We start from the raw sequence: 21,350 nt of genomic DNA on the forward strand, positions 1-21,350 counted from the left end.
AGACACGCTGACACAGCATCTCTCTGATCATTTTCTGGCCATTGCATGTGCCTGACCACACACACACACACACACACACACACACACACACACACACACACACACACACACACACACACACACACATGATATCAAACTGTACCAACTCAGGCCATGTTTACAGAGCATTTTCAAGTGAAAACTCAAACTTTCCCTGGTCCCAAACAGTCCTTGGAGCCACTGATTTTTTTTTTTTCTTTTTCCAATATTTATGTGCTGTTTTACTTTTGCTTTCACTTTCATGGTCATCAGGTATGAAATACTCTGTAAGTGACTGTCATTTCATTCCAATGTGAGTTTGTTTTGTCTTTGAGACCACGATGAGGATAAATGTTTGACATATTGGGCACCTCCAATTAAAAGATCCAGCGTTTTGGTCTCTCAGAAGCAGGCTTAAATCACTTGAAGTGTGATTCCAAGGTTCAGAATCTGTAAAAAGAACTCAAATAACACCTTACACTAATCTTGACAAATAACTTTAACCCTATCAATGGTCTGAACCAAACCGTTTCCCAGTTGTAACATGAACTGAAGCATCAAAATGTTAACGATAATAACCCAAAACGTACGTTGAACCCCACGAGTCTAGTTAGAATCTCAAGTGTCAAATTGGGTGAAAGCAGAGTTTAACTTACAGATTAGTTTTAACTCAAATCTGACCCAAACCTTCACCATCATAAGACTTGTATAACTGCTGCCTCATCCAGAAACCACATCTTGAACTTTGTGTTTTGTGAACCCCAAAACAACGGCTGAATTCCAGGTTCTAGATCCATCAGATGGTGAAAAACATACACACACACACACACACACACAAATATATACAATGCTCACATCCCATTGATCCTCTGACCCCCTCACCGCCACTGAATCTATAACTTCAGAACTGAATTAAAATTGTAACAGCAGATTTTGTGCATGTGAGTCCCCTGTACCTTCTTTGTATCTCTATCTGTCAGTCACACACACAAACACACACAGGCGCAGAAACTCAGACACACTCGAACCCCCAATGGTCCAATTAGGAGCACTGGTCTGTTTGCGCAGCGAGGAAACCGGACAACATGTTTGTGTGGGAGATGTTTCTATTGTGCACAGCGTGGACCTCTCCGCTCGGCAAGGTTGAACGGAAGTGCAGTGCTCACACACTCGATACACACACACACACACACACACACACACACACACACACACACACACACACACACACACACACACACACACACACACGCAACTCCCACAATCGTAGAAAGGAAGAAAATCATGCAGTCGCAGTTCATAGGCTGCGGCACACACAAGAAACGCCCACCAGCTCCCAGTTCATGCAGCTGAAATCCTTTCCTGCACGAACATCAGTAAGTGTGAGTTTCTGGTTCTACTATATAGACCGTTAAGCATAATCAGAAGAGGCCATTGCAATGAGGTAGTGATAAATCTGTCTCTAAGCACAGATTCATTGATAGTTCCCAACCAGAAATAAATCACAGCAGGATTAATGTGTCTCAGATCTGGCTTGGCCCTGTCTCTTCAGTAAAATAACACGTTTTAGCTGTTTTTGATGATTTGTAAGGGGAGTGGAGGTTCTTTCCTCGAACTTTGCTGTCAGACTTGATTCCTTCTTTAGGCTTTGCTTTACTTTGGTATGATATTTTATGCATACATCACTGTTAAATCTTTTATTATTGAAATTTGTTTGACATTTGTCACAGACTCAAGCTAATTTTTAACATTGTGGTTGCTAGAAGTCAACAGCCATTTATTGAGGAACACTTGCAGATAGATTGGATCACACTCACTTCAAGGTGGATCTCCCAAATCCACTCAATCTCTTTAATCCTGGGTTTTGGGAGCATTTTGCTTCTTTCAACCAACAGAAGATGTTCACTGGACCCAGCACAGGCCATTCACAAGTGACAGTTTCATGAACAGATTAGGAACTTTTACTCATCTGGTCCACTTTAAACTGAATCTGATTCTTCAACTGAAAGAAGATTAGTAGTTCTAATTTGGTGGCATGCGCAACTTTAATGCAGCAACTACAATTCTAAATTTTAAGCAATCTTAATATTGGTCCCATCCTTCTAAAATTAATTCATATACTGTCTTATGTTTGTGCTGATTTCAAAGTGTTATTATTGCCAGCAATGGATGAAAGAAGAAAATAGTCTTGCTTGATTTCAGATTCACAGAACAATGTCTATATCCTGTTTACATGTAATTAAAGCTGCATGCACTTTCGACGGTGCGCTCGTCTTGACTGCATATTCACAATGTGCTCTCCCAGATGGGGGCACAACAGGGGGGAGTTGCCTGAGGTGCATCACCTGGTAGTGAAATGGTAATTGTGAACGTAAACAAGTGGTATGCTCATCGTACACGCAAGGGTATTCCCACTTCCATTGCAGCACCTGCCTGTCATGCAAGGCGGCAGATTCTTTTAGCTATACTTCTTATAGAGGCATCCTTTTCAATCCCTCCCTCCCCTTCGTTTTCATTGAAATCCACAATAAAGCCAAGTATTACAATTCCCCCTGGTCAGCGTTTGGTCTCTCGCTGGCTTGTGTTTTCATGCTCCTCTGCAGCTCTGCATGAAAAATCCATTACCGTCATCTGGTATCCACTATTCCTCTCTGCCTTTTCTGTCCTGCCTGCCTCCCCTCGTCCTCCCCCTCCCCACCGCCGCCACACACCCCAGCCTCAATCTCCCTCCTCTTTCCAGCGACACTCAGCATCCCCTTATGACTTTTCCCCTCAGAGTGGGGCTGCTGAGCCAAGAAAGAACGAGCTCGGGAGCGCCCGCCCGTTCTGGAGCTCGCTTTAATTAGAGTGCAGCGCGCTGTTATATTTTTCTCTCTTGTGGGTGCTTGCACAGAAAATGCACGAGCGTGCATGCACACGCTTGGCTTTTTGCTCATGACCTCAAACGTCCCCAGCGCTTGCTGCTGGTGATTATGTTCTCTTCCAGGGAACTGACAGGAATACCAGATCTCTGGCTGGCATTCGCTACTGTACGACACACCTGAAGATGGCAGCTTCTGTCACAATCCATAAGAAAAGAAGGAATCTGAAGGTGTTTCATGGTGGGATCTGTTGTCATGGAACTCGTCGAGCACAAGTCGCTCAGGTTTGGCTAAGGTTAGAATAATGGCTCTTTGAGGGCACTTAGCTTTCAGTGTGGAGCAGTGGTTTCAGACCTGAGGTTCTGGACCCCCTGGGGAGGGCATCAACTCAGGGGCTGTCGCTTTCTTTAGCACATCCGAGAAGCTACCTATTAATGTTATTTTGGTGGCTGTGGTTCTTGTATGTTGGCGAGAGACTCTCATTGAAACGATCTTGGGATTGCTCTGAGGAAGACCTTCTCAGGACTTAATCTTGATTCTCATGGCAGGTCAATTAGATTTCCCTCAACAGCTCCGTTTTGCAATCATTGGATCCAAAGCTGGAAAATAGGAAGACTTGATAATGTACTTTTGTAGACCTTCCAGGCTTTTGTACTGCAGAGACAGTTACTATTAAAACAAAGGATGTATCAATTTTTAATGGACAAGTACTAACCTTTAGCTACTAGCCAATATCAGATACCGACACAAGTACTTGTTAAATGCCATAAAATCCAACTCATACTCCATACACGAAGGCCTTGCATTGCCTCTGTCAATGCTACATGCACCTCCAACAGCCTTAGTGCGTATCTTATGTGTACTGTAGACTAAGTTGAGGGAAATGAGCTTGCTGTGTGTCTCCACACACTCCAACTAGCTGTTAATGAGTATATCAGTCATGGTTTATTCATGTTTAGCATGTAGCATTGCTGGCGTGTAAGCCCTGAAACTCTCAAATGAGTATGAGTACAATACCGTAGCTCGTACTGCTATCGGTATACGTGCACCAACAATCCAAACCATCCAATTTAGATTCTTCCATTGCACTGAAACACACAGTGGAAAAATAAATAATGGTATAGTTTGTTGGAGTTATTCAGCTGTGTTACTGGTGATAGTTTAGCTTTTAGTAATATAAAAGAGGCCATCACATGAATTTCATTCAGAGGATTACAGTATATCTTGTGAGTTAAATCTGGATGCATGGGACAGGGCCACATAAATCACAATCCCTTCTACACGACAGCCATAAAAGGACAAGATTGACTTGAAAGGTGGAATTTGACAGAGCAGACGTCAAAAGAAAGAGTGCCGCTTTACTGTGACATTGGTTGCTAGGAAGAACTAGCAGCCACTTAGCTGAAAGAGACCTAGATAAGCGTAACCACAAAGCGAGAGAGAGCAGTAGCACATTCCCACATCCAAGGTCTCATTCAAGAGAAGGTATTTGAAACTGCAGAACTGCACAGAAACAGCCTCTAGAAATGTCCTTCAATGGAATACTTTTTACTTTCAGTGTATTTCAGAGGCTTGTTTTCTTTCACCTGAGTAAGAAGTTACATGTCAAACTGTTTATTATTCCACATCCGTCAGTGGCTCGAGTAACCTGAAGAATGTAAGTAGATTATTTCACTGTGACAGAATTGATTTGGGTAAAAGTGTTTTGGAAGCTCGTACCATCAGGCAGGTACAATCTGTTTGATTCTCTCTGTGCTAGCACCGGCGCTAACACAGAGACACTCAAAAGCAGTTTATATTTCAGAGGCAACAGGCACCATAAAGCAAGTCAAACCAGAGTTTTCTTACTGTCAGGTGAAAGGCTGAGCATGCAGAAAAGCAAGTGATTGCCCGAGGGCTACATTGTTCCATTGTCTTTCTTTATTGCGGTCCACAACGCCAAAAATGAAGTCATTAAGTAATCGTATCTGAGCCCAGTTGATTCAATACACTTAATGTAAAGCCATTCAATTTCCTCTTCATGCTAAATTAGAGCCTCCAATGACAATCCATCATTAGATAATGGCTTACAGTTTGCTCCTCTGGTCCAGTGAATGAAATACAATATTTTAGGCCAAAGTTACCTAATATACTTCCTCTACTGTACCATACCTTACTAGCTTTTCCTGCACTGTACTGTACACTATTCAATCCTTCTATCCTCTACTACCCCTTTTCCATAAAGCTGATTGCAGTGCTAGTTCAGAGCCAGAGCCTGACTGAACTCCAGTTCTTTGTATTCCCATCTCCAGCCTCTCAAAACTGGTGCTAAGCTAGCACCAACTCTTTGCTTGACCAGACCAAAGCACCGACGAGCCCAGTGGAAATGAAGAACTGCCATTTTTAAAACAACATCTGAGCGTGTAGATATATTTTTAACCACGAACAGTTGGCTTTTTCCATCCCTGGCTTGCAAAGCCAGGAATGGGGCCTGCATGGACACGATGAGCTCCTTCATTGTTGCTGTGTGGATATCTGTATGGTGCCAGCATTTTTGGATAAACCGCTGCGTGATGATGATGTGGCTCTTATTGTCAATGGAAAAACTACTGGTTCTAAAGATGTGCGAGATTTGAAAAAGCTAACTAGCACTAGTACCGAACTCGGACCAGTTCTTCTTGGAGGAAAAGGGGTACATATGGATCAAGTGTGCAAGTCCTTGAACCCATCCTGAGAACGGTAAAGACACAAGGTGTGCATTTTAATTTCTTGGCAGTTCATACTATATCTAGATGCAAAATAAGAAAATAAATAATTTACTCACCCAGGTACAGGGTGAACATGCAGTCTCAGCTCAGAAATCTGTGATTTTCTCAATGTAAGGCGGATATGAATCACCAAAACACCTTGCTGCCTATATTCAATGCACCTAAAAAAAATTACTAAAAATGTCTAACTTGTGGTAGTTGTTACTCCTGGACTAGTCCTTCTGAATCAACCTGCCCGGATCTTTCCAACACCCTCACTGCTCGACGGGCAGTGGTTCTTCCAGGATTCAGTGGCTTGTATATATAGCAAGCCAGACAGAGAGTGCCCACGGCTGTGCTCTTGTTGTTTTGGCCACAGCATTACAGACCCGTGATCATTCGTCTCGAGCTGGCCGCTCTCCTTCTGGCCAGACTTTGATGTGCCACTTTAACATAACAACCTTATTGGGAAAGCTTACTGGCTGTACCTCAAAGCCATCATCATTCAGAGATGATTTTAACTGACAACGCGGGGCGGTCACTGGACCTCGCCGCGCTCGGGTGTCATGCACAACACAAAAGAACCATTGTGTGGCATCCTTTTTACTACATGTTAGGGCGTTTTCTATTAACATCAACAGGACTGAGAGAGTTTGTTTTCCTTGGAAAGATAATTCGGTTTGCCAGCTGCTCCTGTCTTTGGCACCTCACAGCTCTGAGAGTTTACACATTATCATCAGTGGACTGATAGATATCCGGATTCTTGTGACATTCCTACACAGTGAGAGACAACAAACACTTCTCATCTTTTTTTTTTGTTTGTTTCTTGATTATCCAAATAGAAACGCTGTCATCGTTGCCCACTGCAGAATCAGCCTCACTTTCCTTGAGCTGTTTTGATTAGGGTTGAGACAAAAAATAATTACAGGACTGTGCTCAAGCACTCACCGCCGCCGCCGCTGCAGCAGCAGCAGCGAGCGCACCAATGAATAGAGACTGATGGCAACAACCCGCAACCACTGGCTGAGGGCTCGTGGCCCATTGATCCGATTGCATTAATCAAGGTTGTTTACAGAGGGAACATAGCTTCCAATGATGGATGACTGCTGGTAATTATGCAACGGCCCACAAACATCACACCTCTCACTTACGGAGTGCTGACACAGTCAATGAATCCACAGCGCAAGCTGTTTTTAAACGGGTAAAGAAACCTCCACAACATCTCGTCAGGTTCTCTTTCACCCAATTAGAAAGAACAAGGGAAGGGGGCAAAGTGGGAAGACTAGAAGATGAGGAAGGAAAGCTCTTGTTTGGAAGACTACAGCTCTTTACCCTGCTGGATCTCCTGGACAAAGGGAGAGGGCACTACTTTCAAATTAATTGCATTTTATTAATGAGCCTTGCATATTTCCTTGGGTTTTATTCTCAGTAATGACTACTTCTGACTTCTAGTGTCTGCTTTAAAAGCTTAGTGGCTCATTTAACCCTGGACTGCTGGTCACTGGCGTTTTTTGTTATCAGTGTGGGCTCAGCAGTAAAGTGAGACCTCATCAATGATAAACTGCAATATGGAGTTTTGCAGGCGGTGATTAGCCGGACTTCAATAGATCTTGAAAAGTTGAGGGTGTACAATCAATCCGCCAGCGCTCCTCTCCACACTCGTTAGGCTTTGAGCTTGTGTGACGAACTGAAAGTGACCTGCTGCATGCAGCTTAATGTAAGCGAGCCAGTTGGATATTTTCATGCATGCCTAATGGGTAGAAGAGCAGCATTTCCTGCTTCTCATTAGATGTGGATGTCTTGCTCAAGTACACAAAACCAATCGTGTCGTCTTAATGTTAAGAACACATCTTTTATATTCCGAGGCTGTTTCCTTGACCCTCCAACTCAAACAGATTAAGCCAGTAAATCATTTGAGGAAATAAATGGGTGCATCCTTTTCATTTTATTCTGATGAAAAAAAGTAACTACACCATCAACTCAAGTATATAAGGCTCTATATCTTAAGAAACACTGAGGAAAAACCAAATGACACCCTTGTGCAGTACATTGATTGGCTATGACTGCATTCCTTCTTATTTCTTCTGTCAACTTTGTCCTCAAGAAAAAAAAAGTACCCTAATTTTTCAGATTCTTTTCTCAAGAAGTATTATAGTCAGTCTTAGTTTCTTTTTGCCAGCATGTTTTTTGAAATATAAAGTCTAGATTACTTCTTTGCATTATCACAAGGATCCATTTGAATATTTTAAAAATAATCATATTGTGATGTTTCACTTATTCAATTGACTTCAGAAAAAATTCTTGTCTTTTTATCTGAATTACATGTTTTTCAACAAAGCTGCAAGCAATGCCTATGTGTCATCCCACGCCTTCTACTTTCATCTCTGTCCAACTCCTCCTGCATTGTGAGATCTTACTTTTTTTGTAAACTATTTCATTGCCACAAGGGATAATGAAACAAGCCAACAAGAAAAGCCCGAATCGGAAAAAAATCGCAACATACTTGACTATTTCCTTGAACTCCAAGATTCTTTATCAGTTCATCTATGACATACAATGCTGCTATGATTGATTATAGGTGTGCGCCACACTTGACATTTAAAGGAGCACGGTGCAATTTGCTCGTTTTATGCGAAACACCGACCCCTGCAGGCCTTAGGCGTAACTGCAGCTTAGTGAAAAGCTTGTGCCCATGTACGTGCACAGAAGAGGGGAACTCCTTCCTCGCTCTTTTAGCAGCGCTCGAGTAAAATGTAAGTTTCTTTTGCCTGGTGGGGTCTGTGCTGGAGCTGTGGCAGTGCTAGAAGCCGGTCTTTTCTTACTTTCTGGAAGCTCCATCCTCAGTACTGCTCAGTTGTTGCTGCTAAGCGTCCTGCGGAGTAATGGCGGACAAATCTAAACTTAGGATTACCAGGCCAGCGGGAGGCGCATTACGTCAGGCTCAGAGCGATTCGTACCTGAATCACTCATATTACTGTGCCTTCAGTGCCCTGCACAGGGAAATAGGAGCGACTGCGATCTTGCAAAAATAGCTCTTGCTGCCCATCAGGCAAAGGTGAAAACGTGTGTGGGTGTGAATAATTGATAATTTAATATTTAAAACTGCGCTGTGCCCCTTGAAGTAAGTGACACAAAATGCATCATAATAGCTGCTATCGGTGAAGAGGTTAGCGTTCTCGTCAATGTCCTTGGTTCAGTTACCGTCTTGAGGGTTGTTCTCTGCATGTTCTTTCTTTGCCTGAATTTCTACACAGTCTAAAATCTCAGATTTTACTCAAACTGACCAGGTTATATCTTGCATTTACCCATAAACAGCTGGGATTGTATCCAGTAATCTGTCTACCTCTGCTGTAAATTGCCATGATGGGTTTTAATCGAAGTGGATTAAAATACATTTCTGAGTTTACTGATTGATTTATTTGCTCTTGTCAAGCTGAAGCAATCTAGTCTGAAAACACATTTTGATGTGCTTTGTTTGAGTTATAGTAGCTCTAATTTCAATGAAGGGTGAGTAGGTTTACTCTCCAGTTTACAGACTGATGACGTGGATGTTGTGCTTTTTACACAGGCCCGCTGAACAAGTAGGTGAATGTGTTTTGGTCGGGTCCTTAACCTTTGAGTAGGACTCCATCGCTCTTACCTGTACTTTTCTTCAAATGTTACTGAGCAGCCGTACGGCTCCCCGGCTGCACATTTGCCACCTTTTGCCCGGAGCCTTTTCTGCTGCTTGGCTGGCTTGACCACAGCGGCATATATAAATGTATCTCGTTTGCCACCACCCTCCTATTGTTAGTGGTGTTATGGCCAAATGGCTGAATGGCTTTTTGCAGCGAGAGCGGCAGCGGTCCCCTCTCTCCTGTGGCCTGTAGCAGCCGGATGAAATAAATATTACATGAACTCCATTCTAAAAGGTTCGCATTCATTTGTGCAGCACTTGGCCGTTGGAACCTTTACGATCTTTCATCAACTCAGCTCCATCTCTTTTGATTCTTTAGTTCTTTTATAGAGTTCTTTAAATTCATATTTTTCTGTTTATCTTCACACATTCCTTTCAACATTTTTTCCCCCAATAACTTAGTTCCTCTGCTGGCCACTTTCATCCACTTCTGTCCTTTCTGTAACACGACAGCACCTTTTTTTTAATGTTTACCTCACACACGGCTCGTGATGAAAAACTCTGTCTTTCCAATTTCACATGGCAGAGGACAAAAACACTGAAATCCTTCGCTGTGGTACAAACATACCTGGAGAAAATAAACAGCCTCAAGTGGGTCAGGTGTGTGTTTTCTTGCCAGGTGGGGACATCTACTGACAAGATTGTTTTCTCGACCGACCGACTTATTCCAAAAAAACAACTCAGAAGAGGAGGTCCACACCGAGCAATATCAAGCCCGGGAACAGATGTGCCTGCTAGCCAGTGAGAAAAGATCAACCGGTCCTGGAAGTGAAGCAGAAATAGCTCGAGTACACCTGCCTCAAACATCATGGTGTCTTGTGCAATCATATCTATTTAGCCTAAAGGCCGCTTCACAACTTTGAGCCATTCCAGACGAAATGAGACGATCATGAGAGAATTGTGTTGCTATCTTTGGTCTTGGCTCTAATTTGATCGTCCTGTGTTCCACTTGGTTCAAGAGGACAGATGTTGTCATGGTCTTGCTACTGAAGACAATCTGACTGTCATAAATTTCAAGCTCCCTTTGCAAAATTGGCATCCTGAGTCGTCCTTTGTATGAGCCATGACCACATCCGTATTCTCATGGGACTTTTTTTTCTGGTTTATATCCAAATAAAGGTTAATTCTGCTCTAAAATGATGTAAACACCTGAAAACTTTGTTCCGGTTTTTCTGCTCATTCTCCTCCGTCATGGTGATGCAATAGTCCAAGATGGCATCCCACGGTTCCACTCGTACGGAGACGATTTATTTAAAGGGAGCTTTAGAGAAGAAATAGATACAGTGAATGGATAGATGGGCGCTTATTAATGTGAAAATTTTTAAAGCTGCGGCATTGAAGTTAATCGAGAAAGAAAGAGAAAATTGCAATCAAAATGTGTTGTTTACTTCTCGGTGACTTAATTACGTCACGTTCGCCCCCAGCATTAAAGAGGATTTAATCCATCGTTTTCCCCTTGTAAACAACAAGCTCAGGAATATAATTCTGAATTACTTAATTCAGAATAAACCAATTCTGAATTCACACCACCGTAGATACCACTGACTGTAAGCAGGAAGTGGCTGAGAGCAACTCGAAACTGGATCAAGAGTTGCTTCCAGCAGTATCAGAGCATCCATAGTGCAGCAGCATCACGCACATCTGTCGCCGCACTATTTATATGTTTACTCAGCAGCCTGACTGATTGTTCCACACCTTGCCAACAATAATAATCAATCAGTGGTCTCCAGCACTCTGTATCATTTCAGGATGAAAGCATAACATATGATGTACCGACGCTCGCAAACAAGTTTATTTTTATAAATCGCACTGTGTGCATGGGAAGTGGTGTGCACATCTTTCAGTCCCCACTTTGTGCATAAGCAGCGTGTATAAATGAGGCCCCGGGACTGTGGGGACAGCCACCCCATTGATTGGCCTTCTCGTCAGTGTCTGAAGGAGTGAAAACTCTTCCACGACCAGATGTTGCCCTTCTACATCTGTATCAACTGCCAGCTAACAAATCCGCTCATCCACTTGTCATTGGGTGGCGTTTCGGTGGAAATCCACACTTTCGTCACTCCATCACGGCAGCACTGATGCAATATGGCTCTGTCACTGGCAGGATAGAAGCAGCCTGCACTTAGAGAAAGATATTTACATAAGTGATTTTTTTTTTTTCTTTCCAAACAGGCGTCTCTGCTAACGCCATATGCCACTGCAGCAAACGGGGCTGGAAAAGCAGTGAGGGAGGAGACGAGTGCAGGAGTTTGGGAGTAGGAGAGTGGAAAGAGTGAATGAGTTGTGAAGGTTTCAGCTCTTTCACTTCGGGGGGTGGGGGTGGGGGTGGGGGTGGGGGGGGGCGCGAAACACTCTCCGCACGCCGTGCGTAACGCGCCGTCTCCACCACTCATTGACTCCCTCCTCTAATCTGCTCCGCCGAGGCGCCCGTAACTTCTTTCTCTTGTCTTGACATTCCTCCGTGAGCCTCCGAGAAGACGTCTGATTTTACAGCCTGTCAGCTCGAATATTTGATTCCGCTGCATTTCAAGAACAGTGAGGGGAAAAATACATGGAGTGAATGTGCCTCGCAAACATGAAGGCTTTTTTTTTTTTCCTACTAGCTCTGTCACCAACTGTGGGAACTCTTGAATGTGTGTGTGTGTGTGTGTGTGTGTGTGTGTGTGTGTGGGTAAACTAACTGTTCTCCCCTTTGCCGCTTGCGATCTGACTCCCGCCTCCTCCCCCCGCTGCAGGTAAAGGGCCTGAGACGCTGTTCGCGGGGCAGAAGCTGAACGACAACGAGTGGCACTCGGTGAAGGTGGTGCGGAGAGGCAAGAGCCTGCAGCTGTCTGTGGACAACGTCACCGTGGAGGGTGAGCTCTGATTGGACGTCCCGTCTGTGGGAGACGGGGAGGGGGGGGGGGTGCATCGGTCAGTTACAGATTTATTCAGGAAGCACCAAAGAAAACTAGTCCAACAGCATCCAGAAGCTCACAAGTGGGACAACGGAAGAGAGCTACTCTGATGTAGATTCAGCGTAGATACACACCTGGTGGAGTGTATAGAAATATATATAAATAAAGTTGTGGAGTGATAATATCATTTTTAACAGACTTGGATAGAAAGAAATTATAAAAATGAATGGATAAATGATAATTTTAATAGTATTTAATAATAATAATTAGATATGCATTTGATACATAAATAACAGAGTCATCAGCGAAATAATGCAAACAGTTATACAATAAAATGTTAAGATATGACAAGCATGATTTAACTATAGCTCAAAGTAAGTTTATAAAGATGATAATTGTGCTTCTTCTGTCAAAGATGTTTCCTTTGTTTCCTTTGTCAAAAAAACATGATTTAAATATAGTAGTGACATTTAGACAATCCAATAAACAAACCCGAATGATTTGAGTACTGAAAACAAAATATAATTAAAAAAAAACACATAAGAAAACATACAAGAATCAAAATTTTAATGCAAGTTAAATTTAGCCATTTTTAAAAAAATCAAATCTCTTCAGATGAATAATTGTGATGCCTCAGACGCACCATTGCCTTTTTTTTTATTTGATATTTCAAGGAGAGCAGTAAGCGAGCTAAAACCCACCGATTGGAAAGAAGATTGTGTAAATTAATCATTTGGTTTGATGTCAGTGAGTAAATGTTAATATTCAGTTTGGTTGCGGCGTTGCCTCCCACACCGACTCGCACCGAAAGGTATGACTCACTTTTAAAAGGCTGCAAATGGCAGACGAGCTCGCGGCCCCGCCACGCTAGTGCAGACGCACGAAACGAACAAAACGCACGGAATTTAGAAGGGCGATGTGGTTTACATGCATGTGCGCCACCGTGGGAGAGCGAAAATAGCGCAGGAAGGACAGAAAGGTCAAGAGACGAGGTGGAGTCACGGGCGCTCGGCGTGCCGGCTGGCCCCGGGCGAAAGGACGAGAGGGAGGGAGTCCGCCCGCCAAGGTGGAACTGCTTCACAGACCGTACAACAGGAAGAGACGCCCTCCACTCCCGTGTCCACCTCAAACCGAGCTGTGTAGCGAGAGAGAGAGATCCACCACAGCAACACGCCTCTCTCTAATCCTTCTGAGCGTTTGCAGTAAAACCAAAAACTGGAATCTGATCGAACTTTCACATTGGTACATTTGCAGCTGTTGTGTCAGTTTTAAATGCCGGCGGTATCGATCCTGCTCCCACGTCAGAAGACTCCATTCACCGGGTTCCTCCTGGGCATAAATCTGCTTAAAACAAACGAGGAGGGGATTGATTTCAGGAGGAAGCTTCCTGCTTTCTCTCCTGTAATATTGAACAGCCGGTTCGTAGAGGTCGTACGACAAACTGTCCTCAGAGCGCCGTGTCGGTGCTCAATGTAAAAAGCCAACCGGCAAACAACCGAGCAGTTTTAATGTTCATCAAACTTTTATGAGACTGTTTTATTATTGCTTTATCGAATCTCTTGCTTTTTTTTTCGGTTCACTCAAAAATGAAATCAGACTCAAGAGTGTAGTAAAAAAAAATAAAAAAAAAAAAAAGCTGCGGTTAAATTGCACAGAACACACAAAACAAGCTCAAAAAATTGTCTGGGTCAGGAGCCATGAAGGACTCGCAGGTCATCCTCAGAGCTTCCCTCGCTGGGTCACTTTCCTGACGTGCAGATCCAACGGACACCATAACTCTTTTGTTCCGACCATCGGCGTTCAACTCAATAACCATAAATAGTGTGTGTTTTGTTTGGAAAATTTTTGCTTGCTCGACCTGAAGAACATACAGTGTTGAGTTCCTTCCTGCGTTCATTGATTTGATTGGCTGATGACCATGTTTACCGTGCAGCACGAGGGCTGACGAGCCAGTCTAAGCAATAAATTATTTCGGAATTATGTGACAATGAGCAAATACAATTAATGGATTTTCACCAAATTCAGTCGTCCCATCAGCCCTGTCAAAAGGTGAAACACGTGCCAAACACATTCAGTTTCAACCTTTGCAGAAAAAGATCATGTTAAATTCACAAAATCAAGAAATTTGAGAAAGTATGAGTTTAAATGACTTTTTTTTTTGTTTTGTTTTAATTAAGAGAATCAATGGACCAGATATAAGGCACTTATAATGAATCTAAAGTTAAAAATAAAGCTCTGCCCTTTAAGAAAACGTGATCCTCCACACACTGGGGTCACGGATCACATTCATATTCTCAAAATAAATAAATCACTTCAGTCATTATGTTGTTTATCTCTTTTATTTCTTAACCCATTTTAAGCTATTCAAGTTTTTCCATTTAGATATTTGAAGGATTTTTTTTTTTTTTTAGCTTGTTTTAGTCATTTTATCAGTTCTGCACTTTAAACACAGCTTTTTTTTCTTCTTGTTGCTGCATCAAATGGGAAAGAAAGAAACCCTTTCTTTTATTTGTCTTTATTCGGGGTTAGCTTTCTGAGAGGTGCTTTTACAGAACTCGGCAGGCGAGGAATATTCGAGCTGACAAACCATTGAACGATCTAATTTAAGTGTCACGTTTGTCACGTTGGGCCACAAAACAAGAGTCCCTCGGAGAGGTTTTCTGCTGTGCGGCGAAATGAAAATAAGATCAAGATGTTTAGCTACCTATAATTTTAAGAAAGCTGCAGGGAGACACTGAAGAGGCGCCGCACGTGACTCCAGACTCGCTGCTCCCATCATAAAGCATCAGAATGATTCATTCCGAAGGCTGATTGTAGGTTTTCGTCGAGCTTTTTTCTCTTCTTCGCTCAGGCTTTTTTTTTTTTTTCAGCGTAGATACAAAAGATTTGAAAATGAATGAGGGTTTTTATATTATTGTGACTCAAAATATCTCTCACAATGCCTCCCACGTCTGTTTGAAAGCTTTATATTGCAGAGAAGTGATTTACTAATGTTGGTTTGTCTGGTCGATTCTCAGGCCAGATGACCGGCGCCCACACCCGCCTCGAGTTCCACAACATCGAGACGGGCATCATGACGGAGCGCCGCTTCATATCCGTGGTGCCCTCCAACTTCATCGGCCACCTGCAGGGCCTGAACTTCAACGGCGTGCCCTACCTGGACCAGTGCAAGAACGGCGACATCTCGTACTGCGAGCTGAATGCGCGCTTCGGCATGCGCCACATCATCGCCGACCCGGTGACGTTTCGGACCAAAGGCAGCTACCTGGCGCTGGCCACGCTGCAGGCGTACGCCTCCATGCACCTCTTCTTCCAGTTCAAAACCACCACGCCCGACGGCCTGATGCTCTTCAACTCCGGGGACGGGAGCGACTTCATCGTGGTGGAGCTGGTGAAGGGGTGAGCGCCGCCAGACTTTCAGTCAAACCTTCTTATGTTATTAACAGTGATTTTAAAATCCAGAGCTCACTTAGTATGAAGGTGATCAGTGTTTAGGACAGTTTTTCACTCATTGTATTTACGTAGAATTAGCTCATTTAAAAAAAAACAAAAAAAAAATCAATTTATTCAGATTAAAAGAAAACAAATGGAGTCAAAATTGTCAGTGAGTAAAGATCTTCAGTTACCCAGTGACCATACATTTCATGCCAATGTGAAGATGGAAATTTCATTAAAGGGGCTGTATCATGCTTTTTTAACTAGTCCAAACCCTAGAAAAGGCATTAACATGGTAATAGTTTATTTTTGGCGCTAAGGAACAGTCATTTTGTGTGAAATAAAAGATTTTCTGGGGCTAATTCTGAAACCCGGAAGAGAAAACGCTCTGTTTCACTGAAAGTCCCTCCTCTCCCCCTGTGGACTTTGACTGACGGCGTACTTCAGCCAATCAGCGCTTCAAAACAAATACGCTGGCTAGCTTTAGCTCTTTAGCTCTAGCTTCTCCACACGCAAAAACGTCTTTTCCTGTGAGAAACTCACCAAGCGCAGACCCTTCAGACCCTTCAGACCCTTCAGACCCTTCAGACCCTTCAGACTCTTGCTCTTGCTTGACCTTTGCTTTCAGACGATGGTCAAAGTTTATCTCCGTAATCGGAGTTACAAAAAGCAGCAACGCTGATTGCCGAGGGCCTGCGGGAGGGGGGCTCAGGGGAGCCATCTTCTCCGTGTGACGTGAACGTGGGAAAACAGAGCGTTTTCACGGGTGTGGGAGGGGCTGCCTCTCTGAGCAGCACAACAAGGAGGAAAGCTCAAACACACAGGCATGAAGGAAAAAAAACGCTTTGGGGGTGTTTTTGGTGAGTACATAACTATATAACAAGGTTAAAACATACAAAAAGTGAATTTTGCATGATACAGCCCCTTTAAAAATTTTTTTTTGAGAGTTTGAAAAGGTGTGCATGAAATCTTTGTTACGTAATGCAGTGGGGCAACTACTACCAATTGATAATCATCGTATATAAATAGAATTGCACGTTTCCAATCTAAAGAAACATGGTTATTTATTTGGGAATTATACAAATGAAGACATTTTAATGCAAATTGTGTTTTAACAAACTTGTAAATATATGCGAAAGATATGTATGATATGTGTCTCTTTTAAGTTAATCTCTGTTCCCTTCACTTTGATGAACCTCCACTGACCCACAGCAAAATGGACCAAATCACTGAGAGGCAGATGAAGGAGTGGATATAATCTTATTTAATTCAAATTCAAAAGTGCACATTTTAGACCACATAATGAATCCTTTGAACATCAATGTTCAAGTCAAAATGTTTTTTTTTTTTTTTTTGCATTTCTGTTTCAGAAAAACTTTGCGCTTACATGGCAATGATGTGTTTTTCCTGTGGGGAAACTAGTGGACAAATACCTGGAAATACACACAGAAAACAACAGGCTGTAAACACTGAAACTCCTTTAAACCGTCTTTCTTCGTCTGTCCACTCAGTATCGATTTTAAGAAAATGTGTTTTCATTTCAGAATGTTAAAAACAGTGTACTAATTGTTTTACTTGCCTACTTGTTAAAGCTTGGATATTGATTCTCTGGATTTAACATGTCACATTGATCTAAGGCCCCGTTCACACATTTCAGGTCAATATGTATTTAAAAAGTTCACACTCCACTTCACTTTTGGAGACGGAGTCACACGTTTCCAAAACGTTGCATTTTCAGTGGCTTTGAGCTTCAGTTTCACCCAAAATGCAAGAGAGTTTCCTGTTTTCACTTAAGAAAAAATAGGTTTAAATAATCCAGCATTTTCACACCTCTGCTTCACGCAGAAGCACAAAAATAGCTTTTGTCACCAAAAGCAACCGTCGCGTCTGACAACACAGCAGATGTTGAAGCAACGTGTTTTTCGTATCCTTGAAACAGTGCGGACTGCAGGTCTGACTGGATCTCACCTTCACCAATTACCGGTTCGGATTCCCTTCTGCCAACCACAACCCGGTAGTTTGGATAGATGTTTTGAAATGCTGCAATTTCCTTTCCTCTCCTCGACGTGAGACAACTGCGCCTGACCACATCTCAATTAAAAGCCGCCACGCCCAGCTGTGTGAGAGCGCATTAGCCGTGCGCGCGGCGTGCGTTAATGACGGACGCGTCAGTCTGAAACTCGCAGAGATTTGCTGCAGCCTGCTCCTGCGGGAGCGTTACACGCGGTCGGCGGCCGTGCCGGGCATGTTCAACCAGGCGTCCGCCATTTCCACGTCCATTGCTCCGATTGAACCCAGCAGAAAAGGCTTCGCGCTCCAATAATCATCAGAAATATTGATTCTTCCAAAACGGGTCGGACTAATTCACAACACGAGGGTTAAGTGGCGAGCTTGTCTGGGCTCTCAGTGAAAAGACGGCCCTGTGCACCCCGGGTTTTCTTGGTACGTGGTTCTGCTGATGATAATAAATGAGCAGCTGAACGTTTACTTCTTGCTCATTCCGTCCTCGGCAGAAAAAAACACCCGCCGAGCTGTGTTTGTGCTATGAAGCAATTGAAAAAAAGCAATCTACCTTAGTTCCTAATCTAGTTATACTCGGTGAGAAGTACAGTGTGGAGCCGAGCTGTAATCTTTCAGCTGAAAAACAAAAGCATTGTTTTTCTTTTCTTTTCTTTTTTTTTTTATTCCCTCTCTTGAAATCTGCATGAAGCAGTAATAAATCTGCGCTCGGAGTTTTCCGCACCAACACGAGATTGTGTTATTTACCACCCAGCCGAGTTTGAGTGATTTAAGAAAATCTGCAAGTTTATATAATTAGATGCTGAACTCCAGAGACTCTGCCTCTCTTTGCTCTCAGAGAGCGGAGGGACGCACGCTGAAGACTGAAATTAAAGTTGAAAAGGAAAAAGCTGCGTCCCACAATACGTCAACAGCGACGGGCAGAAAACTTTGCACATTCTGTACGCGGATCAGCCATAAGATTATGACCGGTCTGTAGAGAAGGCATGCTGCGGTAACAGGAGACCTTTTCACCATTTACTGGGTATTTACTGATTTTAATGGTACAACATGCACTGGAAACATGATTAGATTGTTAACAAACATGCTGCTGTCATGTGTTTCCTATTTGTATTTGCTCAGGCATTACTTCCTCTCTCTAGCACTTGCAACTAATCTGCAAGCGTCCCATTATAAACACAAACAATACTAGTAGAAAGTCACATGTAGGCTTATTTTTTTAATTTTTACAGTGAACAGACTGGATAGCTGACTCAACTCTGCACAGCCACTAGTTTACAGTAATTCATCAAGAGACGTTTTTTAATTTAGAGGATTATTTATCTCGAAATGCATGTTTTTTCCCCACGATTTTCATGGCAGTCGTCTGTGTTCTGCTGGAAGTGCCAGACTAAGATAATAAATACAAGTTACAGCAACAAATAAAAAAGCAGATAGTGAAACAAACTGTTTCAAAAAGGTGGTTCTTCTTTTCAGAAACATAATAAACCAGAAAGTCTTGGGGAGATATCAAGACAAAAAAGTCAGGTCGCAAAAGAAAAAATGCTTTTCAGTCCAAAAATATTATTATTGCTAGGATTGTTTTAGAGATTTGCAGGAAAAGGCATGGAGTGCATCTTTATATGAAAATCATATTTTTTCATTTTTCACCTTTACTACTTGTTAAGCCGTTAACAATTGTCAAGATTTAATTGTGTGCAGCCATTTTTTTTTCCTAACTAGAAAGTATTCAGTGATTTTTTTTTTTTTTTTTTTTTTGGTAAAGACTTGAAAGGAACGGGACAAAAACACAGACACCAACAATTCCAAGTTGTGAATCGTATCGCCCTGCAAGCTGCTCGTAATTAGAGTGTCAGAAAGAGGCTTCTGCAGCGTATCTACCTTCCTCCTGTGGTCTATATTCAGCCTCGTTAGAACACAAAAGCCTGAGCGGCTTTTGCCACACAAAGACAACAGGCTTCATAAAAGAGCTGGAATTGAGGTAGAAAACACGCACACGCACACACTCACGCACTCTGACACGCACACCTTGAATAAAACGGCCACAATGGCTTTAACCCACAACACAAAAGACGGCCATATTTGTCTGAAGGAGGGAGCTGTGCCACCTCGTCTGCCTGTGGCCAGACAGGGAATTCAAGACAGGAACACGGCGAGACAAGAGGAAATAAATCCCAGTTCCCATGAGCAATGGAGAATATTAATTTATTTCCCCCCCCCCCCCCCCCCCCCCCCCCGCAAAAACAATTTGTTTTATTTATTTATTTTTTTCACTACTGACGGTATGATGGAGGTTAAAAAGAATTTCGAATAGCTGTTTGAAGGATGAGTGTTTCTGGCTGTGACCAGTCGTCAGTGAGCGTCCTTGGAAAAAAAAGACAGAATGGAGAAAAAAAAAAGGAAAAACTAAAATATGGCTTGACTTCTTCAGAGAAGTCAATTGAGTGTGATTGTCCCCATTCCTCAGCCAGGACGAACGAAAAATTAAGAGTTTCTCAAGGACGGCTATTGGGATAGATTTATCACAATCCCACCCCAATGTCCTCCTCTTCCTCTTCCTCATCTTCTTTCTCCTCCTCCTCTTCCTCCGCAGCTTCGTCCACTACGTCTTCGATCTCGGCAACGGCCCGTCGTTGATGAAGGGCAACTCGGACAAGCCGCTCAACGACAACCAGTGGCACAATGTGGTGGTGTCCCGGGACGCCAACAATGTTCATACGCTCAAGATCGACTCACGCACCGTCACTCAGCACTCCAATGGCGCCCGCAACCTGGACCTCAAAGGTAGGAGTCGTTTCCACCAGTTTCCGCCAAAGCAACTGTTCCACTGGGGTGAACGATCGACAGCAAAATATTGCCATTGGAGTACAACATGCTCATTTAATATGATAAATATTATCTTTCAAAGTCATGTAGATAAATGTGCATAATAAAAAAAAAATACTGGTACATACCATCTGTGGCCACAAGGTGTCACTGTATGACGACAGAATGCTGCTACTGCACTGGTCTGGAAAATACAGTAATCTTTCAAATTCTCACAATCTTGTCAAATAGTTGTGCCGATTGACACTTGGAATTATTTAATTCCTGGAGGCCACAGCGAGGAAGTCAGAAGAACACAAATAATGAGGAAAAAAAACAAACAACAACATCAACAACATGCACCACTTTTGAATGCAATGGTAAGTGTAGACACTTGTGATGGGAAATAACACAGAATTCAGTCGTAACTGTAATATAAACCAGGCGCATTTTGTTTGTTTTCATGGTCGATATCGTCTTTGTGCAACACATCTACTGTAAAACGACTTCTTCCTGGTATTCCTGCCCGCTGCTCACCACCGTCTAATGCCAACATGAACCTGAACCATTGAGTTGTTAACAGTTGATGAGACCGTTCTTCTCAATGCGGCGTCACGGTCCTGTTGGGGGAAGGCTGGAGGCTTGTGATGTGAAACCTCTTGAAGCCTTTATCGCTTTGAAAGGTCCTAGAAAGGTACGTTGACGAGGTCAGGTGGATACTTAGAGAGCCGGCGGTCCTGCTCTGGATCAGATGGAGTCACTGAACCATTTTTTTTCCCAAATACATCTCAAAAAAGGTCAAGGTGGAGTGAAGACGGTGAACACTGAGTTTATTCTCTCACAGACGATAAACCCGAGTCAGAGCCCGATCCAGACATCTGAAATATTCTCTCATACCATTCGAATCCCTCCC

General features: G+C 42.9%; 1 protein-coding gene across 7 annotated transcripts in view; it reads left to right on the forward strand.

Annotated features, from left to right (window-relative positions):
* The window catches only part of nrxn2b (neurexin 2b), a 686,522-nt gene that overhangs the window by 298,097 nt on the left and 367,075 nt on the right, over positions 1–21,350 (forward strand). For all 7 annotated transcript variants that reach the window (XM_030088531.1, XM_030088536.1, XM_030088533.1 and 4 more), the window contains 3 exons: positions 12,017–12,136; positions 15,196–15,577; positions 20,226–20,416. In XM_030088531.1, the coding sequence (XP_029944391.1) occupies positions 12,017–12,136; positions 15,196–15,577; positions 20,226–20,416 (693 nt within the window). The remainder of the gene's footprint in view (positions 1–12,016; positions 12,137–15,195; positions 15,578–20,225; positions 20,417–21,350) is intronic.

Source organism: Salarias fasciatus, chromosome 3 (assembly GCF_902148845.1).
Source record: "Salarias fasciatus chromosome 3, fSalaFa1.1, whole genome shotgun sequence".
In the NCBI taxonomy this organism is placed as follows: Eukaryota; Metazoa; Chordata; class Actinopteri; order Blenniiformes; family Blenniidae; genus Salarias; species Salarias fasciatus.